The 22,590-nt window shown below is 37.5% G+C and overlaps 1 protein-coding gene across 1 annotated transcript in view; it reads right to left on the bottom strand.

Moving 5' to 3' along the window:
• The window catches only part of spef2 (sperm flagellar 2), a 159,825-nt gene that overhangs the window by 104,586 nt on the left and 32,649 nt on the right, over positions 1–22,590 (bottom strand). Inside the window, exons 6-11 of the mRNA XM_039750519.1 lie at positions 18,896–18,975; positions 18,298–18,490; positions 13,653–13,841; positions 10,830–11,017; positions 7,511–7,679; positions 2,432–2,651 (exon numbers count right to left, since the gene is read on the bottom strand). Coding sequence (XP_039606453.1) covers positions 2,432–2,651; positions 7,511–7,679; positions 10,830–11,017; positions 13,653–13,841; positions 18,298–18,490; positions 18,896–18,975 — 1,039 coding nt within the window. The remainder of the gene's footprint in view (positions 1–2,431; positions 2,652–7,510; positions 7,680–10,829; positions 11,018–13,652; positions 13,842–18,297; positions 18,491–18,895; positions 18,976–22,590) is intronic.

Genomic DNA, 22,590 nt, shown 5'->3' with positions numbered 1-22,590 from the left:
TGAACTGGTGACTTGTAGTTGGCCCATTGTGAGAGACAGTACATGAATGTGCCAGGAGGGATGGTTTGTGCCTTGGGTATGATGCTATTTGGATAGGTTCTAGCACTCCAGAATGTATAATTGGATTGAGTTCAAATTTGGACAGCTACATGGATGGAACTTAAAAAGGATGGAGGCATGGCAGCATAGTGTTTACCGCTACTGCCTCATAGATCCAGGAAACTTCATTCAAATGAGTCCCAAGCACTGTATGGAGCTAACAGTTCTTAAGTGATGCTTTTGTGGTTTTTTTCCAGGTACTCCACTTTCCTTCCCTATTACTAAGATTTATTTAATGGATTGATTATTAAATGAAATTTTTCTCTGTAAATGTTACTGATTGTCCCCCATCCCAGGTTGCTTCTTGACTTTTGACTACTAGAAGGATCATTGCAATCACCACAAAACTGTACATTGGAACATGTGGCTTGAAATAAAATAATAAAAAACAAGTGCCATTTTCCAACATGTACTTATAACTTTTTTTTTTAGTTAGCTTTTGAAAGCTCGGCTCTGAGCCCTTTCTTATTTGCAATGGTGATGGACTGGTTGGCAGTTGAGATTAGACAGGAGTCCCATTGGACTATGATGTTTGCTGATGACCTGTGTAGAGGATCTGTAGAGGAAGTAGGGAGCAGGTTGAGGAGACACTGGGGAGGTGAAGATATGCTCTAGAGAGGAGAGGAAAGAAGTTCAGTAGCAACAAGAAAGAATACATGTGTGTGAATGAGAGGGAGGTCAGTGGAATGGTGAGTATGCAAGGAGTAGAGTTGGCGAAGGTGGATGAGTTTAAATATGTGGGATCAACAGTACAGAGTAATGGGGATTGTGGAAGAGAGGTGAAAAAGAGAGTACAGGCAGGGTAGAATGAGAGGAGAAGAGTGTCAGGAGTGATTTGTGACAGACGGGTATCAGCAAGAGTGAAAGGGAAGGTCTACGGCAGGGGTGCCCACACTTTTTCGACTTGCGAGCTACTTTTAAAATGACCAAGTTGAAACGATCTACCTACATTAAAAATTATATATATATATATATATATATATATATATATATATATATATATATATATATATATATATATACTGAGTACTGAGTGTACTTTATACATAAAATGTACAGTATGTTGTCGTACCTTGCAGAACTGGCACAATAACAATTCAATACATTTATGGTCACTACAGTATTTGGATTTAATAATCGTCATGTGGGAAAAGGCTGACTCGCATAAATAAGTAGAGCCGAATTATGCAGTCAAGGAACTTTTGAATTCAGCCAAGTGAAAAATGACAGCTGTCCGATTAACTGCGATTTTAGTTCCCTCTCCTTTCTCTTCCTCAGATCGCTTTTTTGAAAGGAAGTCAGTTTCGTAGTTTTTATGAACAGTTCGAAAGTGCCTATCCACATTTTCCTTCTTTGGAATAGCAATGATGGATTGACAGATCAGACAAATGCACTTCGATTGTGACACTGTGAAAGAAAAAAATCATCTTCCAATTCCACATCCAGCCCATACCCTCCCCAAACATTTTTTTTAAATCCCTTATTTAGTTGATATAAATTGAAAAGCTAAATAGATCACAGCCAGAGTTTTGCAGTAGCTCGCGCATTTGATCGTGCGTGCGGGATGACTAGTGTGTTGGAAGAGAAGAAATCTCAGACTGGCCGCCCTGTACATCAATCAAGTGGCAAATGCCATAGGGAGGATATATGATAAACTAACGTTTAAAAAAATGTTTTTTTGAATGCAACGCAATCTACCTGCACTACCTTTGCGATCTACCGGTCGATCGCGATCAACGCATTGGGCACCCCTGGTCTACGGGATGGTAGTGAGACCAGCTATGTTATATGGGTTGGAGACGGTGGCACTGACCAGAAAGCAGGAGACAGAGCTGGAGGTGGCCGAGTTAAAAATGCTAAGATCTGCATTGGGTGTGATGAGGATGGACACAATTAGAAATGAGTAGATTAGAGGGTCAGCTCAAGTTGGATGGTTAGGAGACAAAGTCAGAGAGGCAAGATTGCGTTGGTTTGGACATGTGCAGAGAAGAGATGCTGGGTATATTGGGAAAAGGATGTTAAAGATAGAGCAGCCAGGCAAGAGGAAAAGAGGAAGAACCTAAGAGAAGGTTTATGGATGTGGTGAAAGAGGACATGCAGGTGATGAGTGTGACAGAGCAAGATGCAGAGGACAGGAAGATATGGAAAAAGGTGATCCGCTGTGGCAACCCCTAACAGGAGCAGCCGAAAGAAGAAGAAGAAGTTTTTGAAAGCTTGATTGCATTATGGATACAGTGTTTAATACCTGAATGAAAAGGTAGCTACACAGTGCAATAGTAAATTATTAGGAAAGAGTATTACATCTACTGCATTTTTTCACACTCTTACATACCGTCAGCCAGCCGTGCCAAGCATGTAGTCTTGCCAGCAAACTCTTTTCCAAGAACAGCCCATTTTAAGGGAAAATCAGGGAACTGTGGTGGAGGGGTGTCTGGCCTTGGTGGATCTGCAATTTCATACAGTCTGTTAATTATATGACCAAGGATTTTGTTGTTTGCTGGAGGTTCTTGCACTTCACAATCCTCAGATGGTGCCCATTCTCCTGTCATAGTCTAAAACAATATAGATAAATATTAACATTATAATTTAAATATTTGAATTATCACTAAACTTATAAAGTCTCCATATCTGCAATTAAAATATTTAAGACGAACTATAAGAAATATTTTTATAAAAATGTTTTCCTATTTTGGCGGAAACGGTGGCACATCGGTAGCACTACTGCCTCACAGTAAGGAGACCAGGGTCTGAGTCCCAGGTCATCCCTGCATGGAGCTGCATGTTCTTCCCGTGTCTGTGTGGGTTTCCTGTAGGTGCTCTGGTTTCCTCCCACAATCCAAAGACATGCAAGTTAGGTCGACTGACGATACTAAATTGGCCCTAGGGTGTGGCTGGTGGGGTCTGGCACCCTGTTCAGGGTTTGTTGCTGCCTTATGCCCTATGCTAGCTGGGATAGACTCCAGAACCCCCCATGACCCTGTTCAGGACAAAGCAGTTTGGAAAAATGACATGACATGTTTTCATTGTACAATATAAAAGCATATAAATATAATTATGTACATTTTCAAACCTGCTTAACCCAATTCAGTTTTGCAGGAGACCAAAACTCTTCAAGCAAGATGGAAAATAATCCTGGACAAGGCGAAAGTCTATCATGGGGTATACTCACACAATCCCAGTGGGGTTAGTTAAGACTTGAAAATTAACCTAATCTGATGTTGAATTGTGGGGAAACCTTCATAAGCATGTTAGGAATGTGCAAATTCCACCCAAACAACGAAGAATGAGATTTGAACCCAAGACATTGGATCCAAGACGCAGCAGCACTGACCAGTGCCACAAACATATTTAATATGTATATATGTGATATACAAACTTTTCTTTATAACTTTATATTATATACATATTCGTGTTTTACAAAACTTAAAAGTACATATGACAAAAACATATTTTAAAAAAGTATTTAATTTTAGTGGTTCTTTTTAAAAATGAAAATGATTCTTATAGTAATTGTATTACTTAGATCAATAACCACAATTTAAACAGGAATTCACACATTTTTTGAATATGCTTTATTTAGTATAAAAAGGAAACAAGTCTGACTTGTATGCGTAGTATTGTGTTCTGTTTAATATTAAAGATAGTTGTAAATATTCAGAGAGTGAATGTTCTTCATCAAGCTGGTTTAAAATAAAACTTCAATGAGTACTCCATCTTACAATAACTCCTACAGAATGTGCACATTGTGTTTCCTGTCATGGTGATAATACCCAGCTTTTCAGGATGTGGGCAATATGCTTTGCAGAGAACATTGTTTTACCAAGTAGAAACACTGCATCAGCTGTTGCATTATGAAAACCGTAAAGTCTGCTATGAGCACTGCAAGCCAACAAAATTGGTTGAAAAGACAACTGTCTGCTGGTTTCCTTTAACTCTTCTGTGAAAAAAAAGTTTTTTGTAGTCATTTAAGAAAGTACTAACACCTCAGTCTGCAATGACAGCAAACAAATTTTAGACTAAAGTAAAGATCCAAAAATTGTTTTATTGGTTTTAATGCTCTACTATTAAACATCATTCATCACTGCTTTTCCCTGATTTTAAAACAATACTTTACCTTTTCAGGGTGCAAATTATCTACCGTAAATTTAAACCTGTCTGCTAATTACATGACCTTAAATATTCTGTTTTTTTTTTGTTCATTCTTCAGGAACAGAATAATAAAATGACTTTTCCAGCTATTTTCAGTTGTAGCCTTCATATACATAATCTTAGAGAGTCAGAGGCAGTCTGCAGCGAGCTCCCAGAAATCTAGTCAGTTAATGTGACATAGCCAGTGACTCACTCTAACTAGTCCATGACTCGTTCCATCAAAATCAAACACATTTTATTTTGTCTTTATTATCTACGTCAGACTCTGTGAGCATGATAGCTGATAACCAATGAATGCTTAACCATAAGAATACTACACATAATGCAGTGACGAGAAATAAGGAACACGCATGTTTTGGACTGTCAACCAACGAATGCTCATTGAGAGTGTTTTGGACCTCACAAGCAAAAGAGAAGCTTGACTGTCTGATGTATCATGTGTTCCACACAACAGCATAATGGAAAAAGGGAAAAAAGGGCACATACTGTGGCTGAACTTGCCATACCTATTAACACATCAGGCAGCACTTAATTGGCTGTCACAAAAAGGTGCAAGCATGACAGTCCTGAAAGAATAGCACTTAGTCGGTATGTTAGACATGCCCAGTGATTAGCAGTCATGTAAACTTATGTGGTCCAGTGACAAGATCAAAACTGCAGTCAGCAAGTCTGACAAACTCAATGACTAGAAGTTACGTAATGGGACATTGACTATAGACCAATGGGCCAGTTTTTAATTTTTAATAAATTTTCAAAAATTTCAAAAATCCTGTTATTCAGCGGTATTGAGTGTTGAAAATGAAAATGAAACAACATAAAATATGAAAATTGAAAAAAAAAGTGAAAAGACAAACACCTTCTAAATCCACTGTATGATTGATTTGAAAATTGTTGATTTATAAAAGTGTAAATGTGTTTGTGTATATGTGTAAATGTATTTGGGAACAGTATACACCATAATAAAGGCCCTCTACAGCACAATATAATCAAAATGGGCAAACTTTTATAGTGAATAACTATACAGTATTGTGTTGGTGTACCTTAATCAACAAAATTACACATTCAATTTTGTTCAGTTTGTGGGGCTAATTATTGCGTTTATTCACTTTAGCCTGAATACTTTTAATACATTTTTAAATATTTTTTATTCACATTGATTGTTTGCCAAAGGAATTGTATACTCAGGCCAGCATTTGAAATGTTCATAGCATCATTCTGTCACTCACAGACGAGCCTACGTTGACAGCAGTGCATTTCATGAGTACCGAGGATTGTGCCTTGCATGACAGTGCAAGAGCAACTAGCAATATCATTAAAGATCACATTCATAACTGCGCTTGACAACCAGAAGAGAGGTTCAAAGTGGAAATTATCAGTACAAACATCACCAAACAGTAACAGAAAAACATCAGCAAAAAAGGATATAAAGTTCTAATAAGAAGTCATCAAACTTTGAAGACAGAATCAAAGTCAAATATTCAGGAAAAAAATAGTCTGAAAAATTAACATGAGCATAAGAACTAAAGTAAGGAAGTCTCAGTAACTGACTACAATGAAGATCAAACAAGGTATGGTGCTTTGGGTGTCTGCCACGCAACAGAAAGTGGGGGTGAATCAAGACACAAACTACATGTGCTAAAACTGACTTCAGAGAATCCCTCGAAAATATTTTTATATGGTAGTTACACCATGTTCTAAAAAATTAAATCTAATGTTTTCTTAAAGAATATAGAGTAAGAAGTTATTGACATAACAGAACTCAATGTTGGGCAGTGCTATTCCAACAGCAAACAATGTGAGAAACGTCGATGAAAAAAAAAAAATCTTACACTGCTTATGTTGCATAATCCACATTTGTTATCCAGTTGCATGCACAAAATGTGCAAAACAAATGCTTTTTTTATTTTACTAAATTATTGTTAAATTGTTACTTCTGGAATTATCTTTGCATACATAAACAACTGACGGGAGTGACTTTACAATTCAATACATAATCTTCTCAAATATAAGTATATTTTCAACTAGCTAATATTTTAAACAAGCAGCACAATAACTCCTATTTTTATGAAATAATTTTAGTGTATCTCTGCCTCCTTCATTTTACATTTTGAGAAAAGATCACAAATGATAGCCTTAAAAATGATACTTGATTATTTTATATTTAAATATACATAAAACCTAAAAGCTACAGTAGATAAATGACAGCCTTGAATTTCCCTGTTAAATGTATGAAAAGTAGTAACAGACTAAGCTGTACATAAGTTCAGTTTTTGCAGAAAATCAACTTTATTTGTTTCATACCAGTTAAATAAAAAGTATCTTCTCCAATCACTTAAATTACTGAGATCCTGACAAAAAAAATAATTTTTATACTTATTGTCTGTCCTCTCTGCCCATCAGACCTTACTTTTATTCTATGTTAATTAGTATTGCCTAATTTTATTTTTTAATATATTTTGTCTTTTTTTTCTTTCTTCATCCTGTAAAGCACTTTGAGCTACATCATTTGTATGAAAATCTGCTATATAAGTAAATGTTGTTGCTGTCTTTTTTTCAGACTTTGCCCATTAAAAGTTAGGATTAGTATTGTTAAAGATGTCAGTAGTGGCTGAAAGACATCATCGGTTAACTTATTAGCTGCAGAACTTGACACATTCTACTTGTTTTGTCGGATAGGCAAAGATTGTTGCTTAAAAAGTGAATACTTAGCCAAAAGGTTTCACTTTCTTTACCTTTATGACAAATATATGTCATGTCATTTTCTAACCCGCTTAATCCAGACCAGGGTGGTGGGAGTTGCTGGAGCCTATCCAGGCTAGCATAGTCCATCAGAGGGTGAACACACCCACACCAAACACATAACAGAACCAATTTTAAATTGCCAGTTCACCAAACCTTTATGTCTTTGGACAGTGGAAGGAAACACAGAGGGAACCCACAAAGACACTGGGAGAATATGCGAGCTCCACACAGGAAGGACTAGGGATGTGAACCCTGGTCTCCTTACTGCGAGGCTGCAGTGCTACCAATGCGCTGCTCATAAACATATGAAAATAGGAATTGCAATTTTCAATGTCTGCAATACATTTTATTTAAAGTACAAGTAAGCAAAAACTCCTCCTTGCAGCTAATTATTCTTCTAGCAGGCATAATTAGCCTTGGCTGCATCATCTTTCATAGAAAACCTTTCATCTGGCACCATTATTTGCCATTGTACATTTCAGTCAATAGCTAAATATAAATCTATACTGGCGTTTTGCACCTCATATTCCATGAAATCTTGAATGTCCAGCAGGGCTATTTTCTCAAGTTCTATGAGCTGCTCAGGGCTTGGCTCAGTGGGGTACGGATCAACACATGCTTGGTCATAAAGAGGTATTCCCTTATAAAAGAGTTCCTTCCATTCACGCATCATTTTGGCAGGAATCAAGCTGCAAAAAAAAAAAAAAGACAATTATTTATAGAATTGATTTTAGTAACACGTGCAGCAATATTTAATGGATACAAAGTATACAGTATTACATTCTTGTTAATATACGATAAACAATTAAAAGCTAAAAAATATAGTTATACTGTAGGATCAATGTCATTTTATACATTTTTTTTACAAAGATTTTGTACATTTTCTATATCATAGTGGTAGTGCTCCTGCCATTCCGTAAGGAGATTATGGGTTCACAAAGTGCTATATAAATATAAACAATTAATTATTATTATTATTATTATCATACTGTAACACACATGTGCACTAGGGACAGCTTAAGGGCTCTGGTCATGGTAATTTCCAGATGCTCCACAGGTTGGTGCTTTTTATTAACATCTTTGTCTTCCTCCCTCTGCAGACTGCAAGACTAACAAGCTTTAAAGCCAATGAAGCCACTTCCAGTTTTCCGACCACGTGGCTCCAACTATTCCTGCCAGAACTACTTAAAAAATTGAAGACCTACCATCATGTGTAGTCAGGATTTAGGCTTGCTTCTGAAAGACATATTTTTTCAGTGCTGTTTGTGAAACCACATTTTATTTCATTTCAGTGCATATTTATTTACTTTCTTAAATACACAACTTAAAATCTAAAAGATCACTTCTTCTCAGTTGACTTTGCATTTATTATAAAATCATCTATTTACATATAGGGTGGTCCAGATTATGCAATTGTCATTATGCTATAACTTATTAGGTTTATTACATAGAAAATCACCCAAAAAATCCCAGACCTTCGAGTGTGCAAACTGACGACATGAAGAATCATCTTCGCGCTGAACTGGAATTGTCCCCACATAAATCAAAGTCATCCAGACGATCTGGATCTGCATAATTAGATCTGGACCACCCTGTATTATATATTACTGTTTACAGATAAATGCTCACTGTTATAAATAATATAACTACAACCATCAAACCACAGGCATACATAAAGAAATATATTAAAAACAAAAAAAATTATGAAAAATATACAAACTGTAACCAAACAAAAACATGCATTGCCTTAGTCGTATTGTATTAGAGACTTTATACAAGGAAAAATGAACAGAGCAATGTCCAGTATTGGGTAAAAAAAAAGAGTTTCTCTCCCCACAATTTGTTTTAAGGGTAATGAAAGATTGACATGGGTCGACCCTCAAAACAATTTTCAACATTTAGTCAGGGAATCCAAGATGGGAAGAATCATCTTCTCCTATAAGGACATCTTCTACGGCATTTCAAAAACATAGCTAGTGCCATCTTATGTAATACAGAGGCAAGCAGGATATAGCAGATCATAATTAATTCCAAATTTACATACCTTTTACTTAATTAAACTAGGTTCTTTGATGAGCCAGAACAGTGCTGATGTCAGGAGAAATATCAATATACAAGCCTCAAAAGTACAATTGATGCTGACTATGAGCCAAGTGAAGAATCTGCTTCATAACCTAAAAATGTCAACATTTCACCATGCCTCTATCGTTTCGCCTGTTGCTTGGTCTCTGGGTCTCATAGTGATGCATCCAAGTTTCATTCCAGATTATTAAACATTTCTTACATTTCTTCTGAACAAATTAATTATCTCAGGATTCTTCTTGGAAGACTGGAAGGCCATTTTTCATTTTAGGATTTAGAATTCTGAGCAACCAACATGTACAACCCTTGCTCATGTTTAACTGATCATGAACAATGTATTTAATTATCTCCTAACTAATAGCCATGGTGTTTGCAATGTCTTGTGAATTCTTCATTAAGATTCAGCAAATGTTAGCAACATCTTCTGTTGCCAAAGTTGGCCAGACCTTGGGTCATCATTACGAGATATCCTACCACTTTGGAATCCTACAGTATTTCTCTTCTCTATAGCATATTAACAAGACTAGTCCAGGTAAATCATCCATTGGAAGGAATGAATCTCTGAATTTGTATTTTTCTCTAGCATTAGAACTTCAGTCAAAGCATTATATGTGACTTTGTAGTTTTCAGATTGACTGAGACATAGACATTGCAAACCACAAATGAGAGTTATTTGTGGTAGAAACTTTACATATTTTCATACACAGGAGCAAATCTTTGATCACTCAGCAGTGTAGAATAGCGCTTTCTGGTTTAGGCTGAAAATAGTTTCCTTATCCCTCATACATTCTACTTTATTTATGAGTAGGTTAAAATAGGCAGAAACTCTGTTACTTATAATACTGAAAATCACAGATTACTTTCACTGTAAAATTTATCAATACCAAATTTTTAATCAATGAAATTCCACCAAGTGTTAACTCAACAGCATGGAGATACTTTCACTCATCTACAGATTTTCTGAATTTTTAGGTAACATGGTCTGTCTGTAAGCTTATCCCATCAGGACTTGGCACATGGCAGAAATGCATAGTGCACCATTAATTCACTGAAATAATGCAGTATTTTACTCGATCCATTGCAAGTAGTGCACATAAAATGTGTGTTCTGTGGCCGGCGGCCAGGTCCCATGCCCAGCTGGGATGCCCCTTCAACGTATGTTCCAGGGGAGAAACCATGGGCTACTTAGTACCTCCCCCGGGACGCTTGGTGGCAGCCTCCCTGGCTGACGAGGGTGCCTCAGTTTCCCGCAGGGCTCCAAGGGAGATGGAGTACTCCACAGCCCTGTTGGGATCTGGAGTGGCTGCCAGGGGGTGCTGCATGGGTCCCTGAGCCTGCATGGATGACTCTGCAGCCCCACCCAACTGGGCTATAAAAGGGGCCAGCAACCACCGCTCAGTGGCCAGAGTCGGGAGGAGAGGACGAAGCTTCAAGGGAGAAGTGGTGGTGCCAGAAGGTCGTGTTTGTGACGTTAGTGCTTTATTTGCGACTGTGTTGTGCCTGTGGGGTTCACGCGGAAGACGTGCAACACAGGTGAAGAATAATAAACTTTTTGTGTTATTTTTATACCTGCATCCGTGTGAGTCTGTGTCGGGTCGGGCGCAAGAAGGCACATTGTTACAGTTCTTAATACAATATTTTCCCCCACAACATATGCTGACTTTTTATCATTAATTACATGTATGAAACTTTGAGGCACTGACATATGAACTTAAAAATCAAACATAGTACATGACAGAATTTGAACATAAACTTACTTGTTAGTCAGCTCACGATATTCTCCCGTTTTTGTAGCAAGGTCAACTATGTCAAACAAGAGATCCAGGCAGAAATCATAATGCTTTCTGTACCGTGCCTGAGCACGTTCAACAGCTATCCTGTTGTGGAGTTCAAGGTCTTTTTGAAGCTGTTCTCTATATTCAATCTGAGCCCTTTTTGCCAAAACCTTTAAAGCAAAGAATAAGAAACATTAAATTATTAATCTGCGGGCACTACTCAAATGTACTTATTGACCTTTAGGCAAAATTATTTCATCACATGAAAAAACTTTTCTTAAAGAACCAGTTGTTCTGTACAGGCTTTAAAGAGGGCAGAAGAGCAAAAGACTGGAACCTAAGAGTTGGCATACTAAGACAGCAGAGGATTTAAATAATGCTGAATGTTAAAATACTGACAGAAGTAATAGTTGGTCAGTCAATCAGTACATGAATTTTATGTAGTACCATTCACAACAAGAACTATCCAAATGTGCTACACACATCATACTTTTTACACTGTGCCAATGAAAAGTATTCACCCCTTTGAAGTTTTTGCAATACAACATTTAATCACAGTGGATTTAATTTGGATTCTTTAACATGTATCAACGAATGTCAAAATGAAAACAGATCCCTGCAAAGTGGTCTAAATTAATTGCAAATATGAATCACAAAATAATTGATGTCATAACTATTCACCCCCTTCAAGATGTACCTTTGGCGGCCATGCCAGTCTTGATTCTGTGTGCACAAGTCTCTATCAGCTTTGCACATCCAGACATTGCACTTTTTTTTCATTCTTCTTTGCAAAACTGTTCAGCTCTGTCATGTTGCATGGTGATGGAGAGCGAACAGGCTTTTTCATGTCCTACCACAAATACTCATGTAGAGTGAGCCACTCCAGGACTTTTAACGTTTTTTTAAGCCATTCCTGAACAGCTTTAGCTTTAAACTTCAGGTTGTTGTCTTGTTGGGAAACACATCTTTTCCCAAGGTGCAGGGAGAACAGCAAACAATACTGAAGACGCTGAATATCATATCATAAGATATTTATATTGGAGGTATAACCCAAAACAATCAGGGCTGTTTCAATTACAGCCTGCATTCAGGTTTTCTTCAAGAATTTCCTTGTATTTTAATGCATTTATTTTACCTTCAACTCAAACAAGCCTTCGATGTCCTGGTGCAGAGAAATATCCACACAGCATGATCATACTACCACCAACCTTCATGCTGGAGATGGCATGTTTAAGATAATGTGTATTGTTTAAACAAGGCATTTAGTCTGATGACCAAAAAGTTCAACTGTGATCTCATCAAAACATAGAACCTTCTTCTAGCCAACTTCATTGCCCCCCATGTGCCTTCTGGCAAACACTATCCCAGATGCACTGGCATCCTTTTTTTTATCAGTGGCTTTCTCTATGCCTCTCTCCCTTGAAGACGTAACTGCTGAAGTATTTGAACAAGAGTTGCTGTCTGCAGTTTCTCTAATCCCATCCACTGTAGCTCGTAAGTCCTTCAGAGTTCTTATATGTGTCTCGGTGGCCTCCTTCACTTGTCTTCTTGTTGCACGATCACTGTTTTTGTGGAGGGCCTGCTCTAGGCAGACTTACAGCTATGCCATGCTCTTGCTATTTTTTAAAGATTGATTTAACTGGACTCAAAGGGATATTCAGTGACTTCATTTTTTATTATTTTCTTGTCTGCATCCCCCAGTTTTTGCTTTACAATCACCTTTTTACAGAGTTGCCTAGAGTGTTCTTTTGTCTTCATTGTGTATGGTAGACATCTATATTCTCTCACCACAAGTATCGCCCAAATACAGGGTCATTTATATTGCAATCAACTGAAAACCCAGACAGATGATCTCCATTGAACTAATTGTGTGGCTTCTGAAACCAACTGGCTACACCACTAATGATTTAGGGGTGTCATATAAAAGGGGATGAATATTTATGTGATGAATTATTTTGTGCTTTATATTTGTAATGAACTTGAATCACTTTGCAAAGATGTGTTTAAAGAAGTGAGAAAAGTGGTCTTGCAGAATGACTGAAGTTAATATTATACTGTTTGCATTCCTAAAGCTTTGATTAATTGCTTGTAGAGTTCATCTCTTTGGCAGTCAAAGACACCTTCCTGCGTGGGCTCATATATGGCAAGAAACATTCCATTAGTCTACAGTATATGTTTGACTGTACATATTTGATAAACATTATTGCATATTCGTTATAACAATAAATGAACAAAATTTAAGCAAAATAGGTACATGATTTCTACTTGAAAGGGAACATTTACATTGTTTGTGTTATATATACTCAGTACATTTCTAGAAGATATTGAATAGGAAATGAAATTATTAACAAAATTTATTTAACAAACATAATGAGGGAAATGAATAGATTAATAATACCCTACATAAACAACTTTTCTTTTAAAGGCTGTGCAATGCAACTATTGCATATTCAATGTACTCTAAAGAGAACAATTCTTTTTTTGCTTTAATGCTCAAACATATTCTGCGTAAATTTTGCAATACTTTCCAATGTATGCACAAGAAAACAATACGCAGAAAAGTTTAACCACCTTTTCAGTACATAACAGCACATCCAACAAAACTTCAGAAGAAGTGCTTTAGTTAGAAGTTTTGCTGAACTTGTGCAATAATTACCAAAGAAAAATACGTCATGTTCCCTCAAACCACAGCTTCTGCAAAATTAGGACACATTAATCCTTATTCAAAAAACAAAACCTTTATTAACTACTCCTATATGGGTGATTTTTCAAGCCTAATTAGTTCATATTTAAAACAAAACATACAGCTTCTCTGTCTAAGGCTTCCTGAAACTCTTGCAGGCGCTTCTCGTCATACTGCTTCTCCCTGAAGATGCGGTTCTGTCTGATGACTTCCTTCTCATGTCGTACGTGCATAAGTTGTACTGCCACTCTGCGCTCCTGCTGGGATTGACGCATCAAACGGTTAACAAGCTGCTCTTCCCGAAATGCCTCCTGAAATAGAAAATGGAAAAAAAGAGCAATAAGTAATGTTATTTTATTTTGTATATAGGTTTATTATTACATGGATTCCATTTATTCATTTTCAAAAGCCACTTATTTAACTTCTGGCTCATGAGTCATGAGTTCAAAAGGTAACAAAGTGTTCATATACTTTTTTTGTAATTGGCCCATTTTTTGGCCATTCCCAGATGAACAAAAATTGCATCCCTCTATATCATTAGAGTGGATTCAGAAAGTGTTCCATCAACCTCAGTTTCTTCACTCTTTATTATGTTGTAGATTTAATTTTATTTGGATAAATCTGCCATTTTTCTAGAACAATCTACACTCAATTACCTATAATGACAAAGTGAAAACATGTTTTTAGAATGGATTGTAAATTTAATAAAAATCAAGAACTGAAATCTCTCACTCATATAAATATTCAGACCCTTTGGCAGCAATAACAGCTGTGAGTCTTCCTGGATAAGTGTGTACAAGCTTTGAACAATTGCAATCTTGTTCTTCCTGACAGATCCTGTCAAGCTCCGTTAGATTGGATGGGAAACGACTATTAACTGCCAACTTCAGGTCTCTGCTCAGATGTTCTATGGGGTTTAAGTCAGGGGTTTGACTGGGACACTCAAGAACACTCCAGCGTTGTCTTGGATGTATGCATCAGGTCATTGTCATGCTAAAAAGTGAACCATAACACCAGGTCACATGCTCTGTGGAGTAGGTTTCCTTCAAGGGTCTCTCTGTATTTGGCTACACTCATTTTTTCCTCAATTCTGTCCAGGCTCCCTGTCCCAGCACCTGAGAAGCACCCAAATAGTATGATGCTGCACCCTCCATGCTTTACCATAGAGATTGGATTAGTCAGGTGCTGAGCAGTGCCTAGTCATGGCAGACATAATGCTTGGAGGTGTGCCAAAGTTTTGATTCATTAGACCAGAGAAACTTTTCCTTCATGCTCTTAAAGCATAGTCTTTTAAACTGTCATCTGCTTTTTTACTTAAGAATGGCTTTCATCTAGCTACTGTACCATAATTGCCTGATTGATGGAATGCTACTGAGATGGTTGTCTTAGTTTCTTTCATCTCAGGAGAGAATCTCTGAAGCTCTTTTATTGTGACCAGAGAAATGTTAGTTCCAAACTTCTTCATTTTCACAGTTATTAAGGCCAGTATGCTCATTGGAATACTCAAAAGCTTCAGAAATGGTTTCCTACCTTAATGCCGACCAACACCTCACCACAATTTGATCATGGAGGTCTTAAAAAAGTTGCATGGACATTATGGCTTGGTTTTTGTCCTGACATGCAGTGTGAATTATAGAGATGGGATTTTTGACACCAAAGGTTTGAAATCTTGTATAGGTTTAATGAAGCACACTGTTCCACAGTAGTGTATAGAACTTTGTATTGAAACTTTACAACCATGTGACTGAGGACGTTTGAAGCTCCCGACATCACTGAAGCACTGGAAGCAATCTGACTGTTTCAAATCTTTCCAGTGTCCCATGTGCTGTGAAAAGGGGATGCAAAACAACCACTTGCATCTTACAAAGAGAAGATAGTGAATTAAATTCGGAGTTCAGACACTACTCTAGAACTTAATACGTGTTGTTAATACTCTAGCCTACTGTAGACACATTCTCTGTACTTTCTTATGAGTGACCAGTACTACAGCCACATTTATTAAACCATGTTATGTTTCTCTTTGCCCCAAGGGCAGTTATTCCCCAAACACTGATGGAAAAATATTAATGGTGGGCACAGGCTTTGGGAGCACCCAGTTTGAGCATCTAAGGTTTGTTTCTCTTCTGCTTTCAGATGACTTTGTTTTCAGACCTCATCAGAGAATGATGCAGTTCTTGGACAAATGCTACATATTCAGGATGACAGTCAGGACCCTCTATGATTCAAGAATGTCACTGTGTGCTACAGCTGCCCCCAGCAGAGGCGTTAAACAACTTCAAGATATCATTCATGAGTAAGGAAAGAGGGGATTGTGAGATTCAGCAAAAATGTAATGCATCAGCTACAAATTTGCAAGTATTTTACCAGATTTTGGAGGAAAACAGAAAATTAAGCTCTAGGTAGAGACTGAAAGAAATGAGCTATTGGGTGCAAAGGGCAAAAATGAGGTTCTGTGCAGGGTTGTGCACAGTTGACAACAATTAATGAAGATCATGGCCTTGCATCAGTTAACACAACCTACCAAACTATTCCTCAGAACGGTTGAGCACGGCTTGTTGTTACAGATATTAAAGTCTCTGTGAATTGTCTATGTCCAGACAAAAATGGTTTATGAACGTTTGGTAGGTTGTGTATGTTGCTGCAGTGCATATTTTACTCAATGAGATGTTTATTAAGTGAGCTGATTTGCAGCTATTGGCTAGATAAAGTGCACTTTTGCTTATTTTACATAGTTTCACTTTCAAGTTTATAGAGTGAGCACATGGTGGTTTTGAAAAATTGTACAGCTAGCTTTACTGATGGAAATGAGAACAGTTGTCCTAATTGTCATGCATGTTTAGTAGGATTACTGTTGTTAGTCATCACCCTTTTTTCAAAAAGAGACTGTTACTTTCTTTCTGTGAGGGGAAAGGGTGTGCGCTAGATATTAATTTATGATACTGTCAGTCATGCTGGTATATTACATTGACTGGACTAAACAAGTACAGCTATCAGGAATAGTGAACAGGAAAGTGTTCCTGTTCAAAAATCTCTTGTCAACTGTTTTCCTGTGTTTAAGTGAAGACGTCTAAATAATTATACTGTGATTATGTGAAACGTGGACATTTGTGCTCCGCAAACACTGTAATTTGACTCCTTCTATCAGATTTGCTGTCAATTGGGCACATGGTGCAGAAAAGTCTTTGAATGCTGTGCTAAGAATGACTGAATGCACAATGCTAAAACGTGGATACTATTAAATGAAATGAGTTGAGGTTTACCTGCATCCCCAACAGTCAGTTTGTAACACTACAGAGACGTTGTCTTCCCACCCCCTAACACATCCACCTTTACTGTAAGTCAGTGCAAATGATTGAGGGAATCATAATTACTTGAGCACAGAGAATCATGGCACGTACTTCACAAAAATGATCAAATAAATGCTGCAATGAACTTAGCCTGAAATGTAGCACAATTGCAAAATTGGGAATTTTCTACCAGTGCTTGCTGAATATCAAAGTCACTGTATAAAATAACATCACAAGAAAGCACAGTGTGGAAAGTCAGGTGGTCTAGTGATGGTTCAATAGTCTTAGAAAGGTATCTTAGGAGTTCTAGAAGTACACACATGGCAACAATGTGCCAGTGCAGAAAGCTGTGATTCATTAAAAAGTATCATGCAAATCCCTATATGCTTCAGCTAGTAACACTATTCACCATCCACTCTCATTAAATGGTAATAATTGGTATGTTGTAAACCAGGAATAAAAGCTACCAGTATATTTATAACATTTTCTACTAAATAACTCTTACAAAAATGGCTTAATGCCCAGACTGAATTTTTTGCACTTCAGGTATTCTAAATCTGCTAACCACTTTTGTGACTATGCTTTAAAATTCTGGGCTATATTGGACCTTGCACTTTATTTTAAGCAAACTACTCCCTTACTTTCTCACAAAGTTTAAATAGTAAAGACCTTGTTACAGACCATTTATGCACTACTTCAACATTACTGTTTACTTGAAAAACTGATCACTCTCCAGATATACACTGCTCTTGTTGTCTTAAGGGTGACATTATAGATACATATGGTAAGGTTGTATTAAAACATAGGTCAAATTGCAGTATGAAGGGTGTGATTTATTTACTGAAATGCCTCTGTTCATTACTGAATATTAGTATAACTTTTCAAAGTGTTTTACACCACATAGTGGAGCATTGAAACAGGATTAAGTGCAAATATGACAAACATTCAATCTGACATTTCATCCAACTTAAGTCATTCTTTTACTGATTTAAAATGCATGGCTGTCAAAAGCTTACACGGTATGATGACTAAAATAAACACATAGTACCAGGAGAAGCCCTTTGGAGTGAAAAACTCAACAATCTTTTTGAACTTAAAAAGGTCAATGACGTTGGTAGGTTTTTAGTTTTTAATTCCACCTATTTATTAAGTCATGCAGTGTTTACTGTCTCAGTTTCAGTTGTTTTTGTACTTGAATCACAGACTTTTACACTACTGTAGCTGAGACATCAAATACGAGAAAGCAAGAATAGATTGTGCTGTATTTTACATGTATTTTACAGGCACATGTCCCCTTACTTTATAAATAAATTAGTTTTTTTCCATTGCTCTTCAGTCAGTACATTTTTATGAGTAACAAAATGGACTGGTACACAATTAACAAGCACTGCATAGATTATATTTACATGAACTTATCAAAAACAAAGTAATATTTAACAGTTTTAGCCATTTTTGTGTTACCAATTGCCAAGTTCAGTACCTCTTGAATCTCATGAACTTTAAGCTGTTCCACCAGGACTCTCCTACGACGCTTTTCTCGCTGGTCACGGGCAACTGCATCATCCTCAAGATGTTGCCGGATTTTCACAATGTATTCATTGTACAGCTGAGGATTCTCCACAATAAATTCTTTCTCATTTACTCCTTCGCTCTGGAAGGATGATTGCAGAACGCTATAAAAAAGCACATATTCAACTGTTAAGCTAGTTCAGTAAATGGACAGATAGAGTACTAGAACAATGGAAGAAACTCATGACTTTGCTGTCCTGAAGTAAAAAATGTGATTCTAAAAATGGGTAAATGAATGCTATACTCATACATTTACTATACAGTCAATGCTATAAATGCATAAAGAAGATATCTAAGTGAAGTGTATCACATAATTCCAGGGCTTTGGATAGATGTTGTATCCATTATTTAAATAATTATTTGTCTAATGCATTAGATTAACTTAAAAGAAGCCATGTAGAAAAGAGCACTAAAGTAGAGCTTTCATAATATTTTGGTGCATATCTGTCATTGCAGACATAATTGTGACAATACAGTAGGTAACAGACAAAAAAAGTAACTGCAATTACCTCAATGAGGCTTTTCCACAAATAGATGGTGAAAGCTTCTTCCTTAAGTTCTCAAAGTTTGTAATTTGATCAATTACATCCTGTAATTTAAATAATCACAGTCAAATTAAAAACTTACATTAAACATTAAATATTACATATACTGTATTTTCAATTTATGATAATATACTCTACTGAGAAATACAACCAACTGAAAAGTTTCAGCAGCTTTGTGCAGAGGCAATGCAGTAAGAGAAATCATGAATGGTTTATTATCATGATTATACAACATACAAAATGATAAAATGCAAAACAGAAATAATAAAGACATTAGCTTAATTACTTGCAGTCCCGGGTTACGTACGAGATAGGGACTGTAGGTTTGTACTTAAGTTGAATTTGTATGTAAGTCGGAACAGGTACATTATTTTAATAAATGCTATTGTTGACCAACTGTAATCAAGTGCTCTGCCAATGAGTGATGGAATTTCAACTGTCTCTGACCTTTTTATTATTTCTACTTTATTTTCAATGGTAATAGTTTATCTCTTTTTTACTGTATCACCAGCACTTGCATTCAGATTTGTGTTTCAGAGACATTCTTGAAGGGTGAAGACAAAAGGTTAAGATGAGCTCTTCTGCACAGCACTGTACACGCTATCAAAGCAGGAAGGCACCAGTTGTCAACACGTCTGATGTACTGGCAAGAGACAAATTCCTGCTATGTACATAACAGTACAAGCAGGCTTGCTTTTGATGATGAGTGGGGGCGGCGAGAGGCAGTTCATCACCTGCCCACCTCACAGTCACCTTCACTACAGTATGCAGCCTGCAGCATCCACCCACCGAGAACGAACACAGTGCGGCCAAAGGTGGGTAGTGAATCGCCCACCACCGCCCCCATTCAACAGGCAGCCATCCGAGACACACTACAATGCTACCCCCCGCCGCCCCGTTAACCCTTAATGGCATCCGTTCAGCCACAACCGGGTCACCGCTTGCGGCATCACCAGCCGTCCACTGAGAAGAATGGGGCAGCCGTGTGTGGTGGGCAGGCAGTGAAACTGCTTACCGCCGAAAACCGCCTGAGGGACACTACACTGCGCAAGCAGGGAAATCAGCCCCCTCCAGCCTCCGTCCGCTTGCTGTGTCCCTAGGCTGCAGATGACGGAGAGGCAGTTACTGAGGTGCATGCGTCGCAGCTGCAGCCCCATTCGGAAGTCGTAGGTCGGATGTCCGTAACCTGGGGGCCTGTATTTTTAACATGGCAACATTGCTTTGTGTCTTATTTGTGCTATGTTCTTTGTGGATTCAAAACACTTATAGCACTTAGGTGAACATCCTGCACTTGAACCTTTTTGGTTTAATATGGTGTAAATACTATTTGGAGAAGAATCCACTGAAAATGAGGTCAAACATATATTAAAGTAGTAGAGTAAGGACTCATTTACTGAGAAGCCTTCATTTTAAGAGATTTTTGCTAAAGAATTGAAGTTCTTTCACAGTATAAGGTAGCAGGGAATGTCAGTGACAGTGACATGGAAGAATTTCTGATATATTGTGTTGCATTAATATAAAATGGGGCGGCACGGTGACGCAGTGGGTAGCGCTGCTGCCTCGCAGTTAGGAGACCCGGGTTCGCTTCCCGGGTCCTCCCTGCGTGGAGTTTGCATGTTCTCCCCGTGTCTGCGTGGGTTTCCTCAGGGTGCTCCGGTTTCCTCCCACAATCCAAAGACATGCAGGTTAGGTGGATTGCCGATTCTAAATTGGCCCTAGTGTGTGCTTGGTGTGTGGGTGTGTTTGTGTGTGTCCTGCGGTGGGTTGGCACCCTGCCCAGGATTGGTTCCTGCCTTGTGCCCTGTGTTGGCTGGGATTGGCTCCAGCAGACCCCCGTAACCCTGTATTCGGATTCAGCGGGTTAGAAAATGGATGGATGGATGGATTAATATAAAATATCCAAACATAGAATAAAAAGAACTTGCAAGTGCCTTTAGAATTGTGTTTTACAACATCAGTCACAGGATTATAGCAAGCAAGCAAGCAAGAAAGAAAGAAAGAAAGAAAGAATAATCTATATTAAATTTATGAAAAGGATACTTTACATATCAGGTGCTATACTAGGGTTATGATTGAGCTTTAAAATGTCCTGCTTCTACCTGTGTGATTATGAATAAGTGACTTGCTCTCCTACCTGTGCTCTAACTTTCATATCGTATTGATCATATTGAATGTATTAAGTAAAGCATATGTAAGTTTGCCATACAGAAATAACACAACCTTTAAGTATAGAAAGTAACTGAAGTTTTACAAGAAAAAGCTAAGTTTTCCTTTTATCCTGCATGTATAATAACATTTTTCTTTATTTCTGTGTGAATTGTTTGCCTTGAATTTTCACTAAATATTTTTTAAAACAAACTTTATTAGACTGAGAAATTTATTTTGTTACGAGTTTGACCCATGCTGGACCCTAACTTGCCAAGTCAGTAGCAGCTCGATTTTGGGAAATTGGAAAAGACACAGCTACATTCTAAGTTCTAAGATTTCTAAAAATTCTTATAAACAGCCATAGTGTACCATGATGACCTGGTGAAATACCCGACATGAATATGAAAGTCAAATCTCTCTATTATATAAAAAAAAATCATGGGACGAGACAAGACTTTTTAGCCTGGGACAAGGCGTGACTTTTTCAGAGAGATACTTTCAAGTCCCGTGAGACAAGACTTTGTGCCACAAGATTTAACCACACCCGAAGCAGTAAATAAAAGACAAAGAGTAGATGACAAAGTAGAACATTGTAAAGAGGTTCAAAAATGTTGGCAGAGCAGGTTAGAGATAATGAAAGTACTGGCAGAGACGCGAAGTGGCTGGTGCGTAGCACAGGCCAGGGGGTTGGCGAGCGAAGGGAGCAGGGGGCAAAGCTTACTAGTATATAATAATAATACAGCTGATGCGTTCATTTTTTTCCATATGAGTATACAGTAATGCATTATTTTTAAAATATGAAACCTTTTCCAATAATCATAAATAATGGCAATTAATATCAATCCAGATAGGATGTTTATGTTTTCTGATTATATTGTTTATGACATCATATACACACACACATATATACATATATATACCTATATATACTGTATATCGCTCAGCCACTACATTTAAAACCACCTGCCTACTATTGTGTAGGTACACCTTGTGACTGCTAAAATGGCCATGGGCTCCACAAGACTTCTGAAAACTTCTGGCACCAAGACATTAGCACTAGATTCTATAAGCCCTGTAAGTTGCAAGGTGGCCTTAATGAGTAGGATTTGTTTTTTCAGTGCATGGGCACTCTGACAAGTTTGTGGCTACAAGGGCCCATACACAGCAAGCTGTAATGCACTTTTTGTTCTGACACCTTTCTCTAATGGCCAGCATTACATTTTTTGGCAATTAGTGCTACATTAGATCTTCTGTGGGATCGGACCAGACGGGCTAGCCTTTATGCAATGCAGAGTATCCTGTGTGCATTACCATAGTGTAGACTCAATACAGAAGTATAAATCAGCCTTACACTTGCCCATTGTTCCTGCTTCCAACACACCATCTTCAAGAACTGTTCACTTTAACTAGCTGCCTAATTTATCCCACCCCTTCAAGTGCCATGTTAAGCAGATAATCAATGTGATTAACTTCACCTTTCAGTGGTTTTAATAATACGGTTGACTGGTGTA

Source organism: Polypterus senegalus, chromosome 4, assembly GCF_016835505.1.
Source record: "Polypterus senegalus isolate Bchr_013 chromosome 4, ASM1683550v1, whole genome shotgun sequence".
NCBI classification, from domain to species: Eukaryota; Metazoa; Chordata; class Cladistia; order Polypteriformes; family Polypteridae; genus Polypterus; species Polypterus senegalus.
The sequence above is the reverse complement of the archived record's forward strand: the minus strand, read 5'-3'. Positions and strand labels throughout refer to the sequence as shown.